Source organism: Girardinichthys multiradiatus, chromosome 3, assembly GCF_021462225.1.
Source record: "Girardinichthys multiradiatus isolate DD_20200921_A chromosome 3, DD_fGirMul_XY1, whole genome shotgun sequence".
NCBI classification, from domain to species: Eukaryota; Metazoa; Chordata; class Actinopteri; order Cyprinodontiformes; family Goodeidae; genus Girardinichthys; species Girardinichthys multiradiatus.
Genome location: NC_061796.1, coordinates 9,059,116 through 9,080,139, shown reverse-complemented (window position 1 = coordinate 9,080,139; position 21,024 = coordinate 9,059,116). Strand labels below are relative to the sequence as shown.

At 41.0% G+C, this 21,024-nt stretch overlaps 1 protein-coding gene across 9 annotated transcripts in view; it reads right to left on the bottom strand.

Annotated features, from left to right (window-relative positions):
• LOC124865594 (protein MTSS 1-like) overlaps positions 1–14,745 on the bottom strand; it is a 57,152-nt gene extending 42,407 nt beyond the window's left edge. For all 9 annotated transcript variants that reach the window (XM_047360811.1, XM_047360812.1, XM_047360817.1 and 6 more), the window contains exons 1-3: positions 14,225–14,745; positions 11,177–11,238; positions 4,153–4,226 (exon numbers count right to left, since the gene is read on the bottom strand). In XM_047360811.1, coding sequence (XP_047216767.1) covers positions 4,153–4,226; positions 11,177–11,238; positions 14,225–14,296 — 208 coding nt within the window. In that variant the 5' untranslated portion in view covers positions 14,297–14,745. The remainder of the gene's footprint in view (positions 1–4,152; positions 4,227–11,176; positions 11,239–14,224) is intronic.
• Positions 14,746–21,024: the final 6,279 nt, after the last annotated feature.

The following is a 21,024-nucleotide window of genomic DNA, read 5'->3' as shown; positions in this document are numbered from 1 at the left end:
TTTAAATCAAAAACATTTTGCAGGGATCCAAACTAAAAATAATAATGGCTACAAAACCCTCTATTTTGTTGAAGCACCTCCTGAATTAGCAATCAGTCTTCTCTGGTAAGAGTCTCTCAGCCTCCCAAATGTTGACTTGGCCATTTTTGCTCACTTTGCCTTTAATAAGTTCTCCAGATCTATCAGATGGGGAGGACATCTTGTGTCCACGGCAACATTTTAAAACTTGAATTCTTCTGGTATGCCTGGACTCACTGTGATGCTGACAGGTGAAATCCCTCTCTGTCTTCAAAATTGAACGGTTTGGATCAGAATTAACTTGTATTTGGACGTGTCAATAATATCATCCACCTTGACAAAAAAACCTAGTTGCATGTGACTGCTTTCACACCAGACCTTTGGAACACTTTGTACTGTGCCAGAATCTGGTTTCGGAGCAGATCCCGCTGATGTGAACCCATCCCGGACCCAGAAATGGACCAGAGAACCGTAACCTGGCACGGTTACAACTGCCGGTCTCGGAACAGTTATCCGGACCCTGGACCGGTTCGCTTGCAGTGTAAGAGCAGGAAGAGAGGATGTAACATAAGAGAGGCACATTTGAGAAGAAGAAGAAAGTAAAGAGTAGAAAAGACGTGCTACATTTGAAAACCAAAGTAGCAGCAGAAATCTCGATGAGACAGACTTTCTGCTTCGTGCTTTTTTTCTTCTCGGTGCCTCTGAAACAATCCGTTGCAACTGCATGTATTTCATTGGTCGGTCTAAAAAAATCAAAGCGTAAACCGGGCCGAACCCTGAACCGATCCCTGGACTGGACCCCAGAACACAATTATTCCTCCATGTTTTGCTGCGAACATGGGGTACTTTTAAAGGTACGGCGGTTTCTGTTCCAAACAATCCTTATCCTGATCAGTTTATGTCTTTTTTTTAAAATCAACTTTGGAGTATTTTTTATCACTGTTTCCCATTATTTCTAGAAATACTGACGACTGTGTTCACCATGTCACGGTACATATAGAATGGCATTTTGTCCCCTTCTCTTTTGTAACAGTAAGGAGATCTTTCCCTTTGGGATTAATAAAGTATTTTTGAATTGAATTTGAATTGTACAATGAGATCTTTTAGATCCTTAGTAACTTGTCTGGACTTTAGCTAAAGGATGCAAATAAGCAAATGTCAGGATAACCCTACTAGGGCAGCTACACTGTGTCTGGTTAGTAAGACTCTTCAACTGTTGGCAGGTGTGACCTCAAGAAGATTGAATGATGAACAACAATTAGGTACAAAAGTTGCGTCAATAAAGTTTTAATTTAGAAGTATGCATCCATATCATATTGTTATTACAGCTTTGTTAACTGTTAACATTTCTTTCCTCATATTTTTTGTTTTTCAGCTGATTATGCTGAAAATGTGACACATTAATAGTGGAAAGTGATTTATCATGGTCCTATTTTTAGCGCTGTAAAAACCTGGCTTTTTAACGGGGATTTGTAAACTTATGAGAAACACTGTATTTGAACATAATAATATATTTGATGTTTCCATAAATTGGTTTATGCCGATGTGCAGATAGATGTTCAGATAAATGTATAATTTCAAAAAATATATATAAAAATACAAAATCTACATACACAAGGGGGAAGAGAGTAAAGAAGGTCAAAGGGAAAGCATTTAAACAGAAAAGCATAGAGTCACCCTTTCCTCAAGCTGTTCTCCCAAATTCCCACCTTCCTTTTAAAGTTTTGGTTTGTTTTACAGCGCTGGTGTGAGTTTCTCTACTGGACAGCACAAACATAACATAACTAAAGCTCATGTATACAATAAACCTTTTAAAAGGATTAAAAGTTGAAAAGTATGCTCATGTTCTCTCTAGAGAAACGTAGCCTTCACATACAAGGACAGCCAACCAGCATTGATATTATGCTTAAAAATGGCTAATCTGTTTTAAAAATACATGAAGGAGCCACAGCTAAGCAACCTTTCACCTACTGTCAAAGTAAACAAAAGCTAAAGCAAGAAAAATAATCTGTGCAAATGAATTTACTCAGAAACAAGAAAAGGAAAATTAGGAGAAGACAAACAATGAGTATTCAATAAAGAGGAGCTATTTCTAAACTATATGTCAAAGTTCCCCAAAGGACTGAACAAAAAGTCGCCTGGATGTACAAAAGACCACTTTAGACTACTTCAGATGAGCGTGGAGCAACAAAGTGAGCTCTTTCTGGATGGGAAGCTGAAACCCATAGAACCTACGCTCAATGAAAGCGGGTGGTTTGAGGAAATCCTGTCTGCTGCAAGCATTCCATCATACTAAATGGCCCAAAGGGTTTGTGGTTGAGCCTTAAAAATAAAGAACATTTCCGAGAAGTATTTGTTGATGAAAATAGATCCCGTCCCGGACTGACGCTGACTGAAAATGTTCCTAAAAATCTAAAATACAACAAAGTATTTTATATAAATAATGTTTAGATGTGTTATGATTCAGACTGCCTAAATGATAGTCGTGTCCAGAGTCCTCAAACAGGTTTCATTTTGAAAACTGTAAACCTTCCTCCAATGAGATAACATAAAGTCTACAGATTTGAATCTTTATAAGGCGCCATCAACGTTAATATCTCAAAGGCATAAGACATTTCACAAAAGCTGCCGAAAGGTCGGTTTCGTGATTAAGGGCCTTAATTGCATTCACTGATTATACTGGTTGCTTTTATGGTGACATTTTTTGCTTTAACTGCAGATAAACTGTTGTTCGCTTTTTAATCTAGCTCTTCAAACATTTTACCCTTGAGCTCCCAACCACTGAATTTTCTGTCAGGCAAAGGGAAAAGAAACTAGGAGAAGACTTGAAAGAAAGACCCGAAGATGGAAGGAGAAAGATAGAAAAAGGCAGGAATTAACATGCTTCACAATATAAGTCCTCAGCAGCCTCCTGGCAATCATGACTCGCCAACAGAAAATTGTGTCAGTACTTTAATTGATGTAGATACAGAAACAGAGACTCCTTGAATTAGAAGCTATCCACGTCAGTATACAGAGCTGTTAAGATGAAAAACATGGCTACGTTCATACATGTTTTTATTTTTTTTAAACTGCAGGCATACTTGACCTCCCTACTGAGCTGAATAATGAGAACCAGAACATCCAACATATTCACGGTTTTGTAAAAACAGCAAGCCTTTGCCTTAAAGCTGGGCCGGGTTAGACGACAACAGAAACTCTGAATGTGCTTTTTTAAACATCTGTCCAATTTTTCATTACACTGAATTGCTAAAGCATATGCTCATTGCTAAACTACAAACATTTAACATAATTTAAATTTACATTAAAGAAAGGACTTATTTGTAGGAAAAACCAATCACTTGTCTAGAACTCATCTTTCCAAAGCCATCTGAGGGCCCTGAATTAGGAAAATGCCTCAAAAACGTCCTAATAAAGACATACGTTAAGACAACATGGCAACAAATGCTTGTAATACACCTGCACACAGCCACGTGAAGGCAGATATCAGTCAAGCATAAGTGTTGCACACTGTAGTTCATTTTTATATCATCGCTTTCAATCTAAATAAAGACTTTAAGTAAGAGTTGGAGAGAAAGTAAGAAAAGAGCAGAGGAAAAGTAATTTCAGCTAACTGATCTGGACTGATATAACCTGCGAGAGCGAAGGAGAGGATGATCACTCCCTGCATTCCCCCACCTCCCTCTGTTCTCTCCACTATCATCCTCACTCCTGTGATTGAGGTAATGAATGTGTGTGTCTGTTTCAGTTCCTATTAATAGGACGGTGCGGGGCTGGAAGTGTCCAAGCTAGGGAAGGATGAGATCCGTTACTCTCCCACTTTCCCACTCTCACACATACAGAATAAAAACGGAGCAGCAGAGTGGCCAGATGTAGCAGAGGTGGGGGGGGGGGGGGGTTGCGCGACAGAAATCGGGGAAAAAAGGTGAGCAGAGGTCAAACACAGAGCCAACAAGAGAGCTTCAAACAGCATACCGATGGATTTATTACCCACACAATACAGCCAACGATCCACCAAAATTCCTAACACCGTGGGGTGAAACACTGGACTCCATCATAATACATTTGCAAAGACAGACAGAGTAACACAGCTGTCAAACATGTTGGGTTAGCTACATTACAGACTATTCCTACCTCTTGAGTTGGTAGCCAGGTCGGCCACCTTCTGGAAAGCATCCAGGAAGACAGTCACAGCCATCGCTGTCGCCCTAAGACAGGAAAACAGATTTATGAAGGAAACATTACTTTCCTCACACTACAGCTGATAATCAGTGGACTGTCCAATTCAATCAAAGTATTGCATCATAATTGATCTAAACGCTATATATTATTATCAGATTGTATTGAAATGAACTGGGATAATTTGAAACTGATTTGGACCGAAGTGGATTCTACATAATTGGGTATGAATTGGAGCCGTTTGTTTCGTAAATCACCTCAGCGTGTTTGAGGTCATGCACAGCATCTCAGACTCTGAATAGGCGACTCCAAGACATTCATTTGGGTTTGTTTTTAGCCATTCAAAAGTAGACTCTGTGTGCTTTGGATCATTGTCCTTCTGCATAACCAAGGTATGTTGTCACTGTGCTTATGGAGAAATTTCTGGAGGCTAGCTGCTCCTGGGAACGTTCACCAATGTTACCTGTTTTCTCCATTTGTGGAAAATTGCTCCTTATTTTGGTTAGCTTTGTCCCAAAGCATAGAAATAACTTTGTACCATTTCTCAAACTGATAGCTGTCAGTGACTTCGTTTCTTGTCTGTTCTAGAGCTGACACATTTGCACTAAGCTAGATGTTGAAGCACAAAAAGTTACGGAAGAAAAGGGGAACAAACGAGAAAACAGAAGAAAAAACACGAACAAAGACATCAAAAGTATGGGAGCAATTCACCCTAGATGCAGTAAAAAGACGAGTGACCTGCAAGATATGCAAAAACGGTCTGGCATGGCACGGAAGCACGACTTCTCTACATGAACATCTGAGACAAAAGCATGTCGGAGTTGAAGCGGGAGAGAAAGATCCAGCACGATAAAAAAAAACATATACCTAATAAGAAACTAAACACGTTAAATACTGTTAATTAATTTAATTAATGTTAATTTAATGTTGCAGATGTGGGCGCTGCTTTGTTAATGACAGTAACAGTAAATATAAAAACTGATTAATTGATTAATCGTAAAGATGATCGACGGATTAGTCGATTATTCAAATAATCGGTTGTTGCAGCCCTGGTCTGTTCTTGAATTTCTTTAGATCAGGGGCATCATGTGTTGCGTTTTGTGCGCTTTTCGCCTACCACGTGTAATATGGTCAGGGTGTGGATAGTGAATTAAAACCAAGAGAATGTAGTTAATCATAGCGATTTAACAAGGGGGGGATTTTATTTTCACATGGGGCCGGGTTGAACTGGACAGCTTTTTCACCCATGTGATGTCATTTGTAAACAATTTAATAGTGGGCTGCACGGTGGCGCAGTTGATAGCACTGTTGCCTTGCAGCAAGAAGGTCCTGGGTTCAATTCCTGGCCGGGGGTCTTTCTGCATGGAGTTTGCATGTTCTCCCCGTGCATGCGTGGGTTCTCACCAGGTACTCTGGCTTCCTCCCACAGTCCAAAGACATGCCTGTTAGGTTAGTTGGTCACTCTAAATTGCCCTTAGGTGTATGAATGAGTGTGTGCATGGTTGTTTGTGTGTTGCCCTGCGATGGACTGGCGACCTGTCCAGGTTGTACCCTGCCTCTCGCCCATAGACTGCTGGAGATAGGCACCAGCTCCCCTGCGACCCACTGTGGAATAAGCAGTAGAAAATGACTGACTGACAATATAATAGCATTTTTTGTCTTAATTCTGGTTTTCTTTCACTGATATTACTTTATAATGGTTTAAAACATTAAAGTGAGACAAAAGAGCAAAAACAGAAGAGATTTTTCACAACACTGTAGCAATAAGCTGAACTGAAGTAAATACGAGGCCAGGGGAATAAAAATCCAGAGTCGTTTAGATAGACAAGAGGTGAAGAGACAAAATATACAGCATGAATTACACACGACCAAAGATAAAACTAAATCAATCAGATTGTAGAATTGAGTAATAAACACATTACACAAGTGTAAGGACTAACATACGTATATTCATTTGATATCTCTGGAAAGATAAAATTGTAAACATTCAGACTGATGTTTTTACAACAGGTTGAACACGGCTTGCTGACTGAAGAATGTCTATGTAATTACACTGAGTTTGCCTCACTTCCAGGTCAATGGAGGGATCAGCGTGGGATCAACCCTGTTGAGTCCTACACTGAAAACAGAGCATGAAGTGATTCCCAAACTCTCCTAATTCTGCATAATTTTCACATTATTTAGTAAGTGAGAAAAAAACAAACATACGCAGCAGCAGAAGAGAGGTCCAAGTCTGGTTATTCATATAAAACCAACTAACTGGTGCAGGATTATAATTTTAATTTACAATTACTCTATCTTGCTAGAATGCCTACTTGTCTAGGTACCTGAAAGAGCAGTTAAAATGCTGGTTGGCAGCTGGTTTACCTACAAACACTGGACCGGTTCAGAAAGAGCAAACTGTGCAGGATTATGACCACAGGTATGAAGATGAAAGGAGCTTAGTGTGCACAAGCGCGTGTGCATAATATATGATCTCCCCACTAAGGAGACTAGGCCACTTGTATGCGATGCATACCACACAAAGTAACACAATTGTCAAGAATTTTTCCAAAGTCTGTTCACTCACACAGGCTCTTTTGTTCCAAAGCCAAGTGGGTAATTTGCAAACCCATGTTATTCGTGTGCCAACAAAAAATCTCCATAAACAACTCGGCAATTTCCATCAACTTTAAACTGAGGTAACTCCGTCACAGCGACAATGTAACTCCCAAATATGAGACAAGGGTAAGACTGCAATATTGATGAGACTGAAATGTTTTCCTTTTACCTGAATATTTATTTTGTTTGGTGATTTTTAGCTCGTATTGTCGGAACTTTCTGTTTGATTTGAGAAACTGCTTCAGGTTATCACAGAGCAGCCTTTCACGGACTGGATCTCAATAAAAAAAGTCAACCAAAGATGGGTTGGCCTTAATATTCTTTCACAATCTTTTTCCTTTTTTCACTCAGAAACTTCTTGCAGTATTGGTTAACAGGCAGTGTTTTGTGGGAGAGCTGACCAGAAGATCCAAGGGTGTGTCCTGCAAATGGAAAAAGAAACATACGCAGATGCCTTTCTATTTAAAACCCAGTACGGCACCTTAACAACCTCGATATCTGGCTCCACTTATTTATTACATGCACTCACTGGTCTGTGGATTATATTTTTCAGGTCCTTGGAGCCAAATCACATTCACCAAAGATTAAATCATTAACTAGATCATTAACTAATAGTGGATTTGTGTGAAGTAAACTCAGCTAATACTTGCCCTAGCCATAACATTTTGTTTCATTCAAATTTGACTTCTTTTTTTGTCTGTTCTTATTTACGAAACAGCTCAAGCTCAGTGAGACTGGATGAGTAGTGCTTTTCCAGATCTGCCATGCATTTAGTTCCTTTACTCTGCCCATTAATAGATTCCCTGTCCCTGCTAAAGAAAAGCATTCCCACTGCATGATGCTGCCACCACCATGTGTCACTGTGGGAATGTTGTGTCCAGAGTGACGTGCAGCTATATATTTCCACTACACATTGTCCAAAAAAAGTAAAACAAAAACAAAAAACAAAGCAACTGGACTTCAGTTCTTTTAATTGAAGACGCTTCACTCTTCTTCCGAATGGGTTTCTCAGTTTTCTCCAGGCTTTTAAGCTTGGAACTTCTACCTCACCAGCAGTTCTTCCATCAACGCCAGATATGTAGCACAACTAATAGCATTTCTGTCAACAGATTCACCCACCCGAGCTGTGGCGAAGACTGAAGATGTGGTTGCTATGCGACGAAATGTTAAACAGCTCAAGGGGTGTGAATGTACATACAATAAGAACTTAAGCATTGAGCCGTATTCCAACAAGGATCTGACTGCTACCACTGGCTTAAAACTCTGCACACACCCCTGCTATAAGACAAATGATTTTAACATATCCATTCCACAAGGCCTTGGCCAATCTGAGCTCCTCATAGAGAATGTCACAGTACAGTAGAGCGCTCTTTACAACAATGATACATTTAGCCCTGCTGCATTCATCTATTCTTAAAGACGCTGAAACTGTAGAATGACTGTAGTGTTGGCTGAGCTTGTCTCAGAAAACATAATATGAAGGACTTATATTAGAGTAATTACTTGCTGTTTAAAGTATTCTTGTACAGTACATATCATTGGTAAACTGTGCATCTATCTATCTATCTATCTATCTATCTATCTATCTATCTATCTATCTATCTATCTATCTATCTATCTATCTATCTATCTATCTATCTATCTATCTATCTATCTATCTATCTATCTATCTATCTATCTATCTATCTATCTATCTATCTATCTATCTATCTATCTATCTATCTATCTATCTATCTATCTATCTATCTATCTATCTATCTATCTATCTATCTATCTATCTATCTATCTATCTATCTATCTATCTATCTATCTATCTATCTATCTATCTATCTATCTATCTATCTATCTATCTATCTATCTATCTAAGAACCCCTTCTAAAGCCACCATCAGTTAAAAACCACCCAAGTTAGTTCAGAAACATCATTAATAATAATAATAATTTATATACCCCCCTCAGCATTTCACGTTTCATATACTTTTAGCTCAGCTCTGATATAACTGCATCAAACTTCAAAATATTAGCTGGCATATTTGCAGAGAAATTACCTAATATTAAAGCATGTGTCAGTGTGGTCTGTTTTTTATTACCAGAAAGCACATTTCATTTGAAAAGAAAATAAAAACCCACTAAATGGTTCCTAAGCTGTAACTGGCTGATATCTGGTTGTTTTGCAAGGGTGAACAGAGGGCCTTAATTACAGAGTAGACTGCCTTTAGTGGCATTATACCCAGGGACCTTCTCATCTTATCCCGACCAAGATGAGAAGGGGGTGTGTTTGTGTTATACTGTGTGCACGTGCTAGCTGCTCAAAATAGCCCAGTCCCCAAACAGATTACAGAGGTCCGTCGGTTGGAGGTATGTGCAAAACAGTAGAGTGTAAAGGGTCATTTTTCTTATACAAATGATTGGAAACAGGCCAAAAAATGGACAGAAAGCATCTTACATGTAGATCCCCAAAAAACACACACTCATATGTTCAAAAGGAAGCCAAATCTTTACGCACAGCCTAATATTACAACCACTGCTCTGTTGGGAGCAGGTCGGCGGCTGTACTTTACCTGGAAAAGTCCAGTCCAGTCTAAATATACCACAGAGCATTCATCTTTCTAAGAATGGCTTTCAGTGTAAAGCAGGAAGGGAGCATTTCTGAAAGCACTCAATGAGTGAATCTGGTTTGAACACAGGGAGCTGTGAAAAGCAATGGTTTCTCCTGCTCTCACACGTGTATTTCAACGTGGGTGATTTTTTTTTTGCGTGTGTGTGGAGATGCATTCCTAAAATAAATTGAAGCATTTTGTTGACAACACGTTGAATTGGTCGATTGTTTTTGAGCTGAGCTACATACTGGATCCCCAATATTAACAAATATCTGCAATAATGAAAACTGCTGACGTTTTCATCCTCATATCCAGTCCACATGAAAATTATTTGGCAGCCTGCAGGTTTGGCTGCAGAACACGTGAACACATATGACGCAATGAGTAAACCGATGTAACCAGAATGATGCAGCTACCAACCTACTTGTAGCTGCGTATTGCTGTACGTTAAACTTACTTTTTCACAGGGGATGTAAAGTAGCCCGTCTGACTTTTTTTTTTTAACACTCACCTGGTGACCAAACTTTAGCCAGTCATTAACAACAAGTTAACAAATACTCCTCAGACGTTTCGGATGGCAGGGTCACATATTTAACCCCTGAATGATGGAGAGACTCGAATAACATTTCAGCAGTAATCAACCTTAATAGTGAGGAAAACAGAACAATGGGACATTGCGCTGACCCAGGCGAGTATTATTATTATGTCACTGAACCTTTAGACAACTGTCAGTAACTGTCAGCATGAAGACACATGGACACCTAAACTGCTGGGGAAATGCCATGCATAGTTAATCAAAGAATAATTTACACAGCGGGATGTCTGTACTTGCAGTACTTGTTGGACAAAGATCTTTTATTTCAGATGTCAGAAGTTGTTTGTCTTGTGACACGTGGCCACTTAACCCAACAAGGAGAGGTGGCTGGGGTTGGTGTCTATTGTTCACAATGACTTGGAATGATTAGGCCCGAGGCCGTTTAAATTTACAATCGTTGGAGAATGAATTAAATAAGACAACTTCGATTGAAACGGGGAAGGGATACATAAGGACTTTGTATAAGTGTTGAGAAACAAAGTTTTCCTGTAAATGTTGTTGGTTGTTATTCTGAAGCCACACGGCTACAGTAAAAACTTGTTTTAGGTGCAAACTCAGTAGCAAAACTGGGATTAAGGTTAAGAGGCAGCTGCTTTACATGCTGCCAAAGGAATGTCTCTGGACAATAACTGTTATATTTACTGCAGGACTTTAACAAAAATGAATTGTTTTTATAACCTTGGTTCCTTTAAACATTTTGTTTAAAGTTTTGTATCATTTCACTGAACGAAAAAAGAAAATCCTAATTATTGGCCAAATCCAGAAGTTACAGTGATATAATTACAGTCAGGACTCAAACAGCTTCTGGGTTCAGTTCATTACCAGTTCAAATTACCGCACAGTGGCATAATAGAAAGATATATTTGGATAAATTTGCGAAATCGCTCCTAACATGTCTACTGTGTTCAGACACACATTTCATGTAAATCTTAACTTATGACAATGGCCTTTTGAGAATTTTTCACTTTTACAGAGCAAAAAACTTTTTTTATGAAAAAATGGGCCACATGGCTCCACTAGCTAAAACAACCAAGCAAAAACCAGCATTACTGAAGTTGACAGAGACAAATTACAAAAGATTTCCGCTCCAGTTTAATTTAAACTATATTTCTGTTTTTTTCTTTACCAGTAAGACTTGAACAAACATACAGAAATGTCATATGTGCACATAGTCACATGCTTACCTGAGCTGGGACTGCAGTTTCCCTGCCTTGTTGATAAAATCTTCCCAGATAGGGCAGCTGCTCTGTGGGAGCAAAGATAAAAACAACGTGATGCAGTTTCACCCTCAGAGCAGATTTTTCTTTTCTCAGAAGTTACAAACATAGCAGCTCAAAACATATGGCACCATCCTGATGCTTGACCTTACCTGACCAGAATTAACCCCAGCCTGGACTTTCCCATGGATGTAGCTCTGTTAAGTCATTTATAACAGTTTTTTTTTTTTAAATACCTGCAACTAAACCTGATTGTTTCATAATTTTAAGATATCAGGAAACAATGTTTTTACAAAAACAGAGTAAAATCTCATATTAGAGTACTTCAAATTTTTTCCCAAAAACTAGGTTTCATTTACTTCAATTAAAGTCAAATTTAGTCCACGTTTCATTGCAAAATAGAGATTACCGTCATGTCCTCCTTGTGTGTTAGGCTGCAAAATGGGTCATGGGCCTCCGTTGGAACAAATCCAAAACAATGAGTGCACTTATGCTATGGTATAATGAGTCCAGTTCCAGATGGGACACAGATTTTTTTTTTCCTCCAAATTTCTGGACTAAAAGAGGTTGAAGAGCTCTGTACCCAAACAGTTGCAGAGATCGAGGCCAAATGAATGAGAAAGAGATGGCTAACAGGTTTGTAAGAAAGAGAGAAAGATGCCTAAAGAATCTTTACATTTTTGTCAGTGCCGTGGCACTAGTGTTAGGGGCCTGAGGAATGTCGTGTTGTACTGTCGAACATAACACCCAACAATAAAGTTGACCCCTAAATTTCTTTTGGGATTACATCACCACCGCACGTTTTGTGGTCCGTTTCTACAGCAATTTTCCTCATTTGGAGGTCTCTAATCCTTCACTTTACTTATTATAACTGAACTTTCTTTTAATATAGTCACTTAACAGCTTCACCTTTGGCTTCCTATATTTTTTCTACCCCTTGTTCACAGACTAGACCTCGAAGCAGTTCAGCTTCACCAACAATAAGGTCATCCCACCTAACAGGCTACACAAGGTTCTAGAGTTTGAATGTTATAGTTAAATAAAAGCATGTCCAGTCATTGGGAACTGGTGTTCTTTGAGTCTCTCCTGAACATTTCAACTATTTTTGGCATGTTTATTGTAATAGTTTTGGGGTTCTCTTCTGTAGTAGCTTGCACAGTGTTTTTTTTTTTTCTTCCTTTTGTTCTTTAGAAATTGACACTCCAAGGCATGTTACTGTGCTGGCTTGTGCAAATTGTAAATTTACAAGCCTTATTTTCATATCTACCTGAGCTACTAGGACTTACCACTGTATTATGTCCCTTTTTTACCAGTCATTACAAATGCAAAGTTATAATGACTTGGCACATTAAGACTTATACCTTGCGTTTTATACACTATGTCCAATAGTTCTGTTTTTCTACAGAACAGTACAGTGTAAGGTATCCATACCCTTTGAAAACTGTCTATTTACAGAAAAATCCTCAACGTATTTTATAGGGTGTTATTTGATAGACCAACATAAATAGGTTTACAACCAGCCCACCCAAATCAATGCCCTGTAATACCCCCCTTCGCTCCTGCCAGGTCTCTTGAGGTATGTCTCTACCAGCTCTAGAGACTGAAGTTTTTACCCCCGTCGTTTAGCAAAATAGCTGAAGCTCAGTGAGGTTGGATGGATAGTATTGGTGAAAATGAATTCTCAAGGGTTGCCACAAATTCTCTTTGGATTTACGTCTGGGATTTGACTGGGACATTCTAACACATGAACATAGACGTTCCAGTTGTACATTTAGAGTTGTTTTCCTGTTAGAAGGTTAACCTCTGGCCCAGTCTCAAGTCTTTTGCAGCCTGTGACTGATTTTCTTCCAGGATTAGCCTGTATTTAGTATTCCTGTAAGTTTTTACCAGCTGAAAAAGATCTCCACAGCATGACGCTGCCACCGCTATGTTTTATTCTTGAAATTCTCACTTAGATGCGGAGGTTTCGTTTCTGTCAAACAAAGAAACTTGTTCATTGGCCAAAAAGGTCACATTTGGTGTCTGACCATGGCACTGTCTTGCACCGCCCACTTCTTCTGCCTGTCAGTTGAGGTGGATGGCCAAGTCTTGATAGGTCTGCAGTTGCGCCATTCTCTTTTTATTTTCAGATGATGGGTTGAACGGAGCTGTGGGAGGTGCTCAAACCTGAGATATACTGTTAAAACCTAACCCTGCTATAAATTTGCCCGTAACTCTATATTTAAAATACAAGATGGTGTGCATTTTTTCCCCTGCTCATATAAAACAATTCAAACGGAAAGATATAAAGCCAGTGTGACCTGCAAGTGTACAATCTCCTATTAATTGTACCATAAAATATATGAATAAATATGTAAATTGTTTATAGAAAGATTAAAATACCCTCGGCATTTGCAATATTCTCATCGACCATCTGGCAGCATGTTACTAGAGGTTGCAGTAAGTTACAGAGAGGGACACAGGGATGCAGAGAGGTATGGCACAGTGAGAGGTGCTGAAGGCCTCAGTACATATTCATAACCAACTCCCTCACTCCAGCTGACCCGGAGGATGGCCGTTTGACCTGTGCGTGTCAAAGTCTTCCTACCTTTTGGGTAGTTTTCTGCCGGGACAGCTACATCCCAGCATGCCTTCAGACACATTCACCAGCTGGGGAGGGCATAAATGGTCTTGCAGGGCTATTTCAAGAATATCATCAAAAGTTATATGCCCTGATTTTGATTGTCCCAGTTGGATATTAGTGATGGCTGCTGCACTCATTTCAAACTGGATCGAAAAGGTGTCCAGTGTTATAACTGGAGCACAGTCTAAATATGCTGCAGTAGAAAGGTTATAGGCTCTACTCAACTCTAACCCCCCAAAAAAGTGTATTTTAGCTGAACTCAGATCTCTTAACGCTTACCTTGAGTGGTAAACTTAGCTGATTTTTGACTAAGGGTAAAATGGAGTTCAAGCTGTTTGTGGGATTTGATGCAACTAACACCAGTTGTGCTCATAAACGTTTCTTTAACTTACTTTCATGTCTCCAATGACTGTCTGGAAGAGTCCTCCAAGAGCGCTGCATTCCTTCTCGATAACAGCCTCCATTTTTCAGGACCAGCTCCGGTGGTCAGACCTGACTCCGCCAGCCGCCTCCGCTGCCCAGGGGAGCCAAATCTTCCCAAAAAGTATGTATAGGAAAAACCAAACGAGCAATTAAACACGTCTACTGTGAAGAAGAAAAAAAAAACACCGGAGAAATACTAGTTTTCACCGCAGTCAGGTGTGTTTAAAAACACAGCTCAGTCCTGCCCTGGGGTAGCGCTGAAAATCAGAAGCTGTTGGGAAGAGAAAAATTTAAACCCCATTCTTCCCTCCACGACCCCTCGTTTAGATCCATGACTAGACCGGGAATTTAATCTCTACAAGGCTGATAGTGAATGAATCTACTCCAAAATGTTCATATGGTAATGCTACTCAGTATCCCGACAGGTAAGTAGCCAAAGTAGCCTACATACTCTTTTCACTCTCGCTACGCTGCCTTAACTGAGGGAGGACGAAATTGAGATACCCAAGCTCTCCTAATTTAGAAATGTACATCCGAAAGGCAGCATTCGTCAAAAATAAGAGCTCACTGAACATGTTAATAGGCGTTGGTACCCCATTACAACAACTTAGAAACACCACCATATACTTAAAACTGAATATATATCATAAATATTAACACGCTTCGCTTGCTACGTGCGATGCATGAGTGACACGTTGCCGTTTTATTGTGAAAGTCCAAGCATTTACTTCCGGTTTGTCGCCTGTAACTGAAGTAAACACTCGCGCGCATCAAATAGATTTAAATGGGTTGAAATTGTGAAATGATCCCAAAGCAGTTTGTAGTAAAGTTATATATATCAAGCGGTACATTGTAGTGTTAGTCGCAATGCTCCACTTGTGAAAGTAAATCTGTTGGGCTTCTTTGTGGCACTCAGACAACATCTGAGTGCTACTCTGCCGGACAGGACACGTAAAATAAATAAATAAATAAACAAACAAATAGGTTAAATGCTGTTTGTTCTCTGGAAAAGTTAGCCAAAAGCCAAAGATAACGCTTAAAAGACGCAAGCTAAACAGCAAACATAAGGAGTTATTTTTGTTTTATTTTAAAGTTCACAGGCCAATAAAAAAATGTATAAACTAATTTGCAAACCTTTGATTTTTCAAAATATCCTGGATGTAGTTTTATAATTGTAATAAAAAGCCACGCTTTTCTACTGTTGAGGAAAGAAAAATATGATACAAACAGGAGCTCAAGATTTAGAAACTCTACTGTAGATAAAGGAGGACACTTAGTGGCCTAAATAACTATTACACAACTGAATCACTTGAGTGACGTCCCACACAGGGTGAGTTTGTGAAACACTACAAACAAGAAGAAGAAAACTATAAAACTTTAGTCTACTAAGACCTTTCTTTGAAATCATCTGTTGTTCTTTTGGAGGCCCAATGAGAAACCACTTTCATTATTTCCCAGAGATAGGATGACATCTGGGAGTCTCTCAACAATCTAAACAACCTTGTTAACATTTCTTTCTGTTTTTTCTTTTTCTGTTTAAAACGTTTTCCGCCTGTAATGTGATATACAATTCAACTTAGAGACAATCAAATATGTTAGAAGGGAAGAAAAAATAAAAAAGTGTATGTAGAAAAACCTGAAAAGTGTATATAGGCCCTAACTTGAAATGCATTTTTCAATTCAGTGTTCGTTCGTTCGTCGTCTTCCGCTTATCCAGGACCGGGTCGCGGGGGCAGCAGACTCAGCAGAGACGCCCAGACGTCCCTCTCTCCAGACACCTCCTCCAGTTCCTCCAGGGGGAGCCCAAGGCGTTCCCAGGCCAGCCGAGAGACATAGTCCCTCCAGCGTGTCCTGGGCCGTCCCCTGGGCCTCCTCCCGGTGGGACGTGCCTGGAACACCTCCCGAGGAAGGCGTCCAGGAGGCATCCGGTATAGATGCCCGAGCCACCTCAACTGGCTCCTCTCGATGTGGAGGAGCAGCGGCTCTACTCCGAGCCCCTCCCGGATGGCCGAGCTCCTCACCCTATCTCTAAGGGAGTGCCCGGCCACTCTACGGAGGAAGCTCATTTCAGCCGCTTGTATCCGTGATCTCGTTCTTTCGGTCATGACCCAAAGTTCATGGCCATAGGTGAGGGTAGGAACGTAGACCGACCAGTAAATTGAGAGCTTTGCTTTTCGGCTCAGCTCTCTCTTCACCACAATGGACCGGCACAGCGCCCCCATTACTGTGGCAGCTGCACCGATCCGTCTGTCGATCTCCCGCTCCATTCTTCCCTCACTCGTGAACAAGACCCCGAGATACTTAAACTCCTCCACTTGAGGCAGGAACTCCCCTCCAACCTGAAGAGGACAAGCCACCCTTTTCCGGTCGAGTACCATGGCCTCGGACTTGGAGGAGCTGATCCCCATCCCAGCCGCTTCACACTCGGCTGCGAACCGCCACAGCGCATGCTGTAGGTCTTGGCTAGAGAGGGGCCAGCAGGACCACGTCATCCGCAAAAAGAAGAGACGAAATCCACTGGTCCCCAAACCAGACCCCCTCCGGCCCTTGGCTGCGTCTAGAAATCCTGTCCATAAAAGTTATGAACAGGACCGGCGACAAAGGGCAGCCCTGCCGGAGTCCAACATGCACTGGGAACAGGTCCGACTTAGTGCCGGCAATGCGGACCAAACTCCTGCTCCGCTCGTACAGGGACCGGATGGCCCCTAATAAAGGGCCCCCGATTCCATACTCCTGGAGCACCCCCCACAGGGCATCACGAGGGACACAGTCGAATGCCTTCTCCAGGTCCACAAAACACATGTGAACCGGTTGGGCAAACTCCCATGAACCCTCGAGCACCCTGTAGAGGGTATAGAGCTGGTCCAGTGTTCCACGGCTGGGACAAAGATTAAAGAGTCCAACCCCGAGTCCCCAGCCTCTGTTTCCACCACGGAATGCGTGATGGCAGGATTGAGGAGATCCTCGAAGTACTCCTTCCACCGCCCGATAATGTCCTCAGTCGAGGTCAGCAGTCTCCCGCCCCCACTATAAACAGTGTTGGCAAAGCACTGCTTCCCCCTCCTGAGGCGTCGGACGGTTTGCCAGAATCGCTTCGAGGCCAACCAGTAGTCCTTCTCCATGGCCTCACCGAACTCTTCCCAGGCCCGAGTTTTTGCCTCTGCCACAGCCCGGGCCGCAGCACGCTTGGCCTCACGGTACCCGTCAGCCGCCTCAGGAGTCCCACAAGCCAACCACAGCCGATAGGACTCCTTCTTCAGCTTAACAGCATCCCTTACTGCCGGTGTCCACCCCCGGGTTCTGGGATTGCCGCCACGACAGGCACCGCAGACCTTACAGCCGCAGCTATGGGCAGCAGCATCGACAATAGATGCAGAGAACATGGTCCACTCTGACTCTATGTCTCCAACATCCCCCGGGATCTGGTCGAAGCTCTCCCGGAGGTGGGAGTTGAATACATCCCTGGCCGAGGGCTCCGCCAGGCGTTCCCAGCAGACCCTCACTATGCGCTTGGGCCTGCCGAGTCTGTCCGGCTTTCTCCTCCTCCAGCGGATCCAACTCACCACCAGGTGATGATCAGTGGACAGCTCAGCCCCTCTCTTCACCCGAGTGTCCAAAACATGCGGCCGAAGGTCTGATGATACGACAACAAAGTCGATCATCGACCTCCTGCCTAGGGTGTCCTGGTGCCAAGTCCACTGATGGACAATTCAGTGTAGCCCTGATAAAATTATTATGCTTGTGGAAACTGTTTATTGACATTTTTTGCAAAGAAAGAAATTATTAAGCAGGACTTTTCTTGTATATTATTTGCTCAGTTTTTGGTAGGAGATTACATTTAAGTGCAATATACTGATTTGACCACATATGCTCACTCCAAATCTTCCAGGTTGGAGGACATCTCTTATCAACACCTTTCTTCAGGTGACCCCACAATTCTGACCCTGTCAAAACTGGTTCTCAACTATGGCTCCAAAAAAAGGAGAAAAAAAAACACTTGAGTGTTGGTTGTTCTTTATTATTTATGGTTTCACCCAGGTGGTAGTTTTTCAAATTCACAAACTATACAAGCACCCTCAACATTTAATTTTAACCTCTGGTTAAGATAAGGTCACTGCCTAAAACTGAATAGATATTTTATTGCAGTGACATCATTTCACTGAAACTACAGAAATGTCCAACCTTTGATTTGAGTACTGTTTTTCGGCAAGCTGTTGTTAACCAAAATCCTGGTGCCACAATTGCTGGCTCTTTGAACAGTTCCTTAACAAATGTACTTGAAGTTTTTTTAAAATTATTATTATTTTACACTTTACCTTTCAGCTGTAGTAGTAAACCATGACTTCCTTTCTCCTTGGTCTATAAATATGTGACACAGAGGTAAATTTTTCTTAACTACGGGCAACTAGGTGGGATTTGGACCAGTGTTTGTCAGTACAGACAAGATGGCAATATGGTTAAAAATATGAAAACACACCACTTTTAGAAAACAAATATTTATTTCACGCATTTAATACAACTATGCCTGGGACACATTTAACTGCATCATTTTGCAGGTTATAATTGAAATAATTAACGCAGATATTACATTTGTAAATATAATTATTTCTTCTGAAACAGTCCTGAGTTTACAAATAAATTCAAAACATTAAAAGTATACAGGATATATTTAAATATATGAATATATACAGGTCCTTCTCAAAATATTATCATATTGTGATAAAGTTCATTATTTTCCATAATGTAATAATGAAAATTTAACATTCATATATTTTAGATTCATTGCACACTAACTGAAATATTTCAGGTCTTTTATTGTCTTAATATGGATGATTTTGGCATACAGCTCATGAAAACCCAAAATTCCTATCTCACAAAATTAGCATATCATTAAAATGGTCTCTAAACGAGCTATGAACCTAATCATCTGAATCAACGAGTTAACTCTAAACACCTGCAAAAGATTCCTGAGGCCTTTAAAACTCCCAGCTTGGTTCATCACTCAAAACCCCAATCATGGGTAAGACTGCCAACCTGACTGCTGTCCAGAAGGCCACTATTGACACCCTCAAGCAAGAGGGTAAGACACAGAAAGAAATGTCTGAACGAATAGGCTGTTCCCAGAGTGCTGTATCAAGGCACCTCAGTGGGAAGTCTGTGGGAAGGAAAAAGTGTGGCAGAAAACGCTGCACAACGAGAAGAGATGACCGGACCCTGAGGAAGATTGTGGAGAAGGGCCGATTCCAGACCTTGGGGGACCTGCGGAAGCAGTGGACTGAGTCTGGAGTAGAAACATCCAGAGCCACCGTGCACAGGCGTGTGCAGGAAATGGGCTACAGGTGCCGCATTCCCCAGGTCAAGCCACTTTTGAACCAGAAACAGCGGCAGAAGCGCCTGACCTGGGCTACAGAGAAGCAGCACTGGACTGTTGCTCAGTGGTCCAAAGTACTTTTTTTCGGATGAAAGCAAATTCTGCATGTCATTCGGAAATCAAGGTGCCAGAGTCTGGAGGAAGACTGGGGAGAAGGAAATGCCAAAATGCCAGAAGTCCAGTGTCAAGTACCCACAGTCAGTGATGGTCTGGGGTGCCGTGTCAGCTGCTGGTGTTGGTCCACTGTGTTTTATCAAGGGCAGGGTCAATGCAGCTAGCTATCAGGAGATTTTGGAGCACTTCATGCTTCCATCTGCTGAAAAGCTTTATGGAGATGAAGATTTCATTTTTCAGCACGACCTGGCACCTGCTCACAGTGCCAAAACCACTGGTAAATGGTTTACTGACCATGGTATCACTGTGCTCAATTGGCCTGCCAACTCTCCTGACCTGAACCCCATAGAGAATTGTGGGATATTGTGAAGAGAACGTTGAGAGACTCAAGACCCAACACTCTGGATGAGCTAAAGGCCGCTATCGAAGCATCCTGGGCCTCCATAAGACCTCAGCAGTGCCACAGGCTGATTGCCTCCATGCCACGCCGCATTGAAGCAGTCATTTCTGCAAAAGGATTCCCGACCAAGTATTGAGTGCATAACTGTACATGATTATTTGAAGGTTGACGTTTTTTGTATTAAAAACACTTTTCTTTTGTTGGTCAGATGAAATATGCTAATTTTGTGAGATAGGAATTTTGGGTTTTCATGAGCTGTATGCCAAAATCATCCGTATTAAGACAATAAAAGACCTGAAATATTTCAGTTAGTGTGCAATGAATCTAAAATATATGAATGTTAAATTTTCATCATTACATTATGGAAAATAATTAACTTTATCACAATATGATAATATTTTGAGAAGGACCTGTACACGTTTTACTAAATCAACCATACTTGAATTTTTCTATGGAAAATTATGGATTTCCAAATGAACCATATTTAAGATATCAACCAATAAACTACAAGCTATTACAGCATGTTTATGTTCAATTCAATTCAATTCAATTCAATTTATTTATATAGCGCCAATTCACAACACATGTCGTCTCAAGGCACTTCACAAAGTCAGCTACATACATTCCAATTAATCCTAATCATTGAACAGTGCAGTCAGATTCAGTTATTTATTCAAATGGGATAAAAAGTTTTTCTGTCTAAAGAAACCCAGCAGATTGCATCCAGTCAGAGACTTGCAGCATTCACTCCTCCTGGATGAGCATGTAGAGACAGTGGACAGTCACTGGCGTTGACTTTGCAGCAATCCCTCATACTGAGCATGCATGTAGCGACAGTGGAGAGGAAAAACTCCCTTTTAACAGGAAGAAACCTCCAGCAGAAC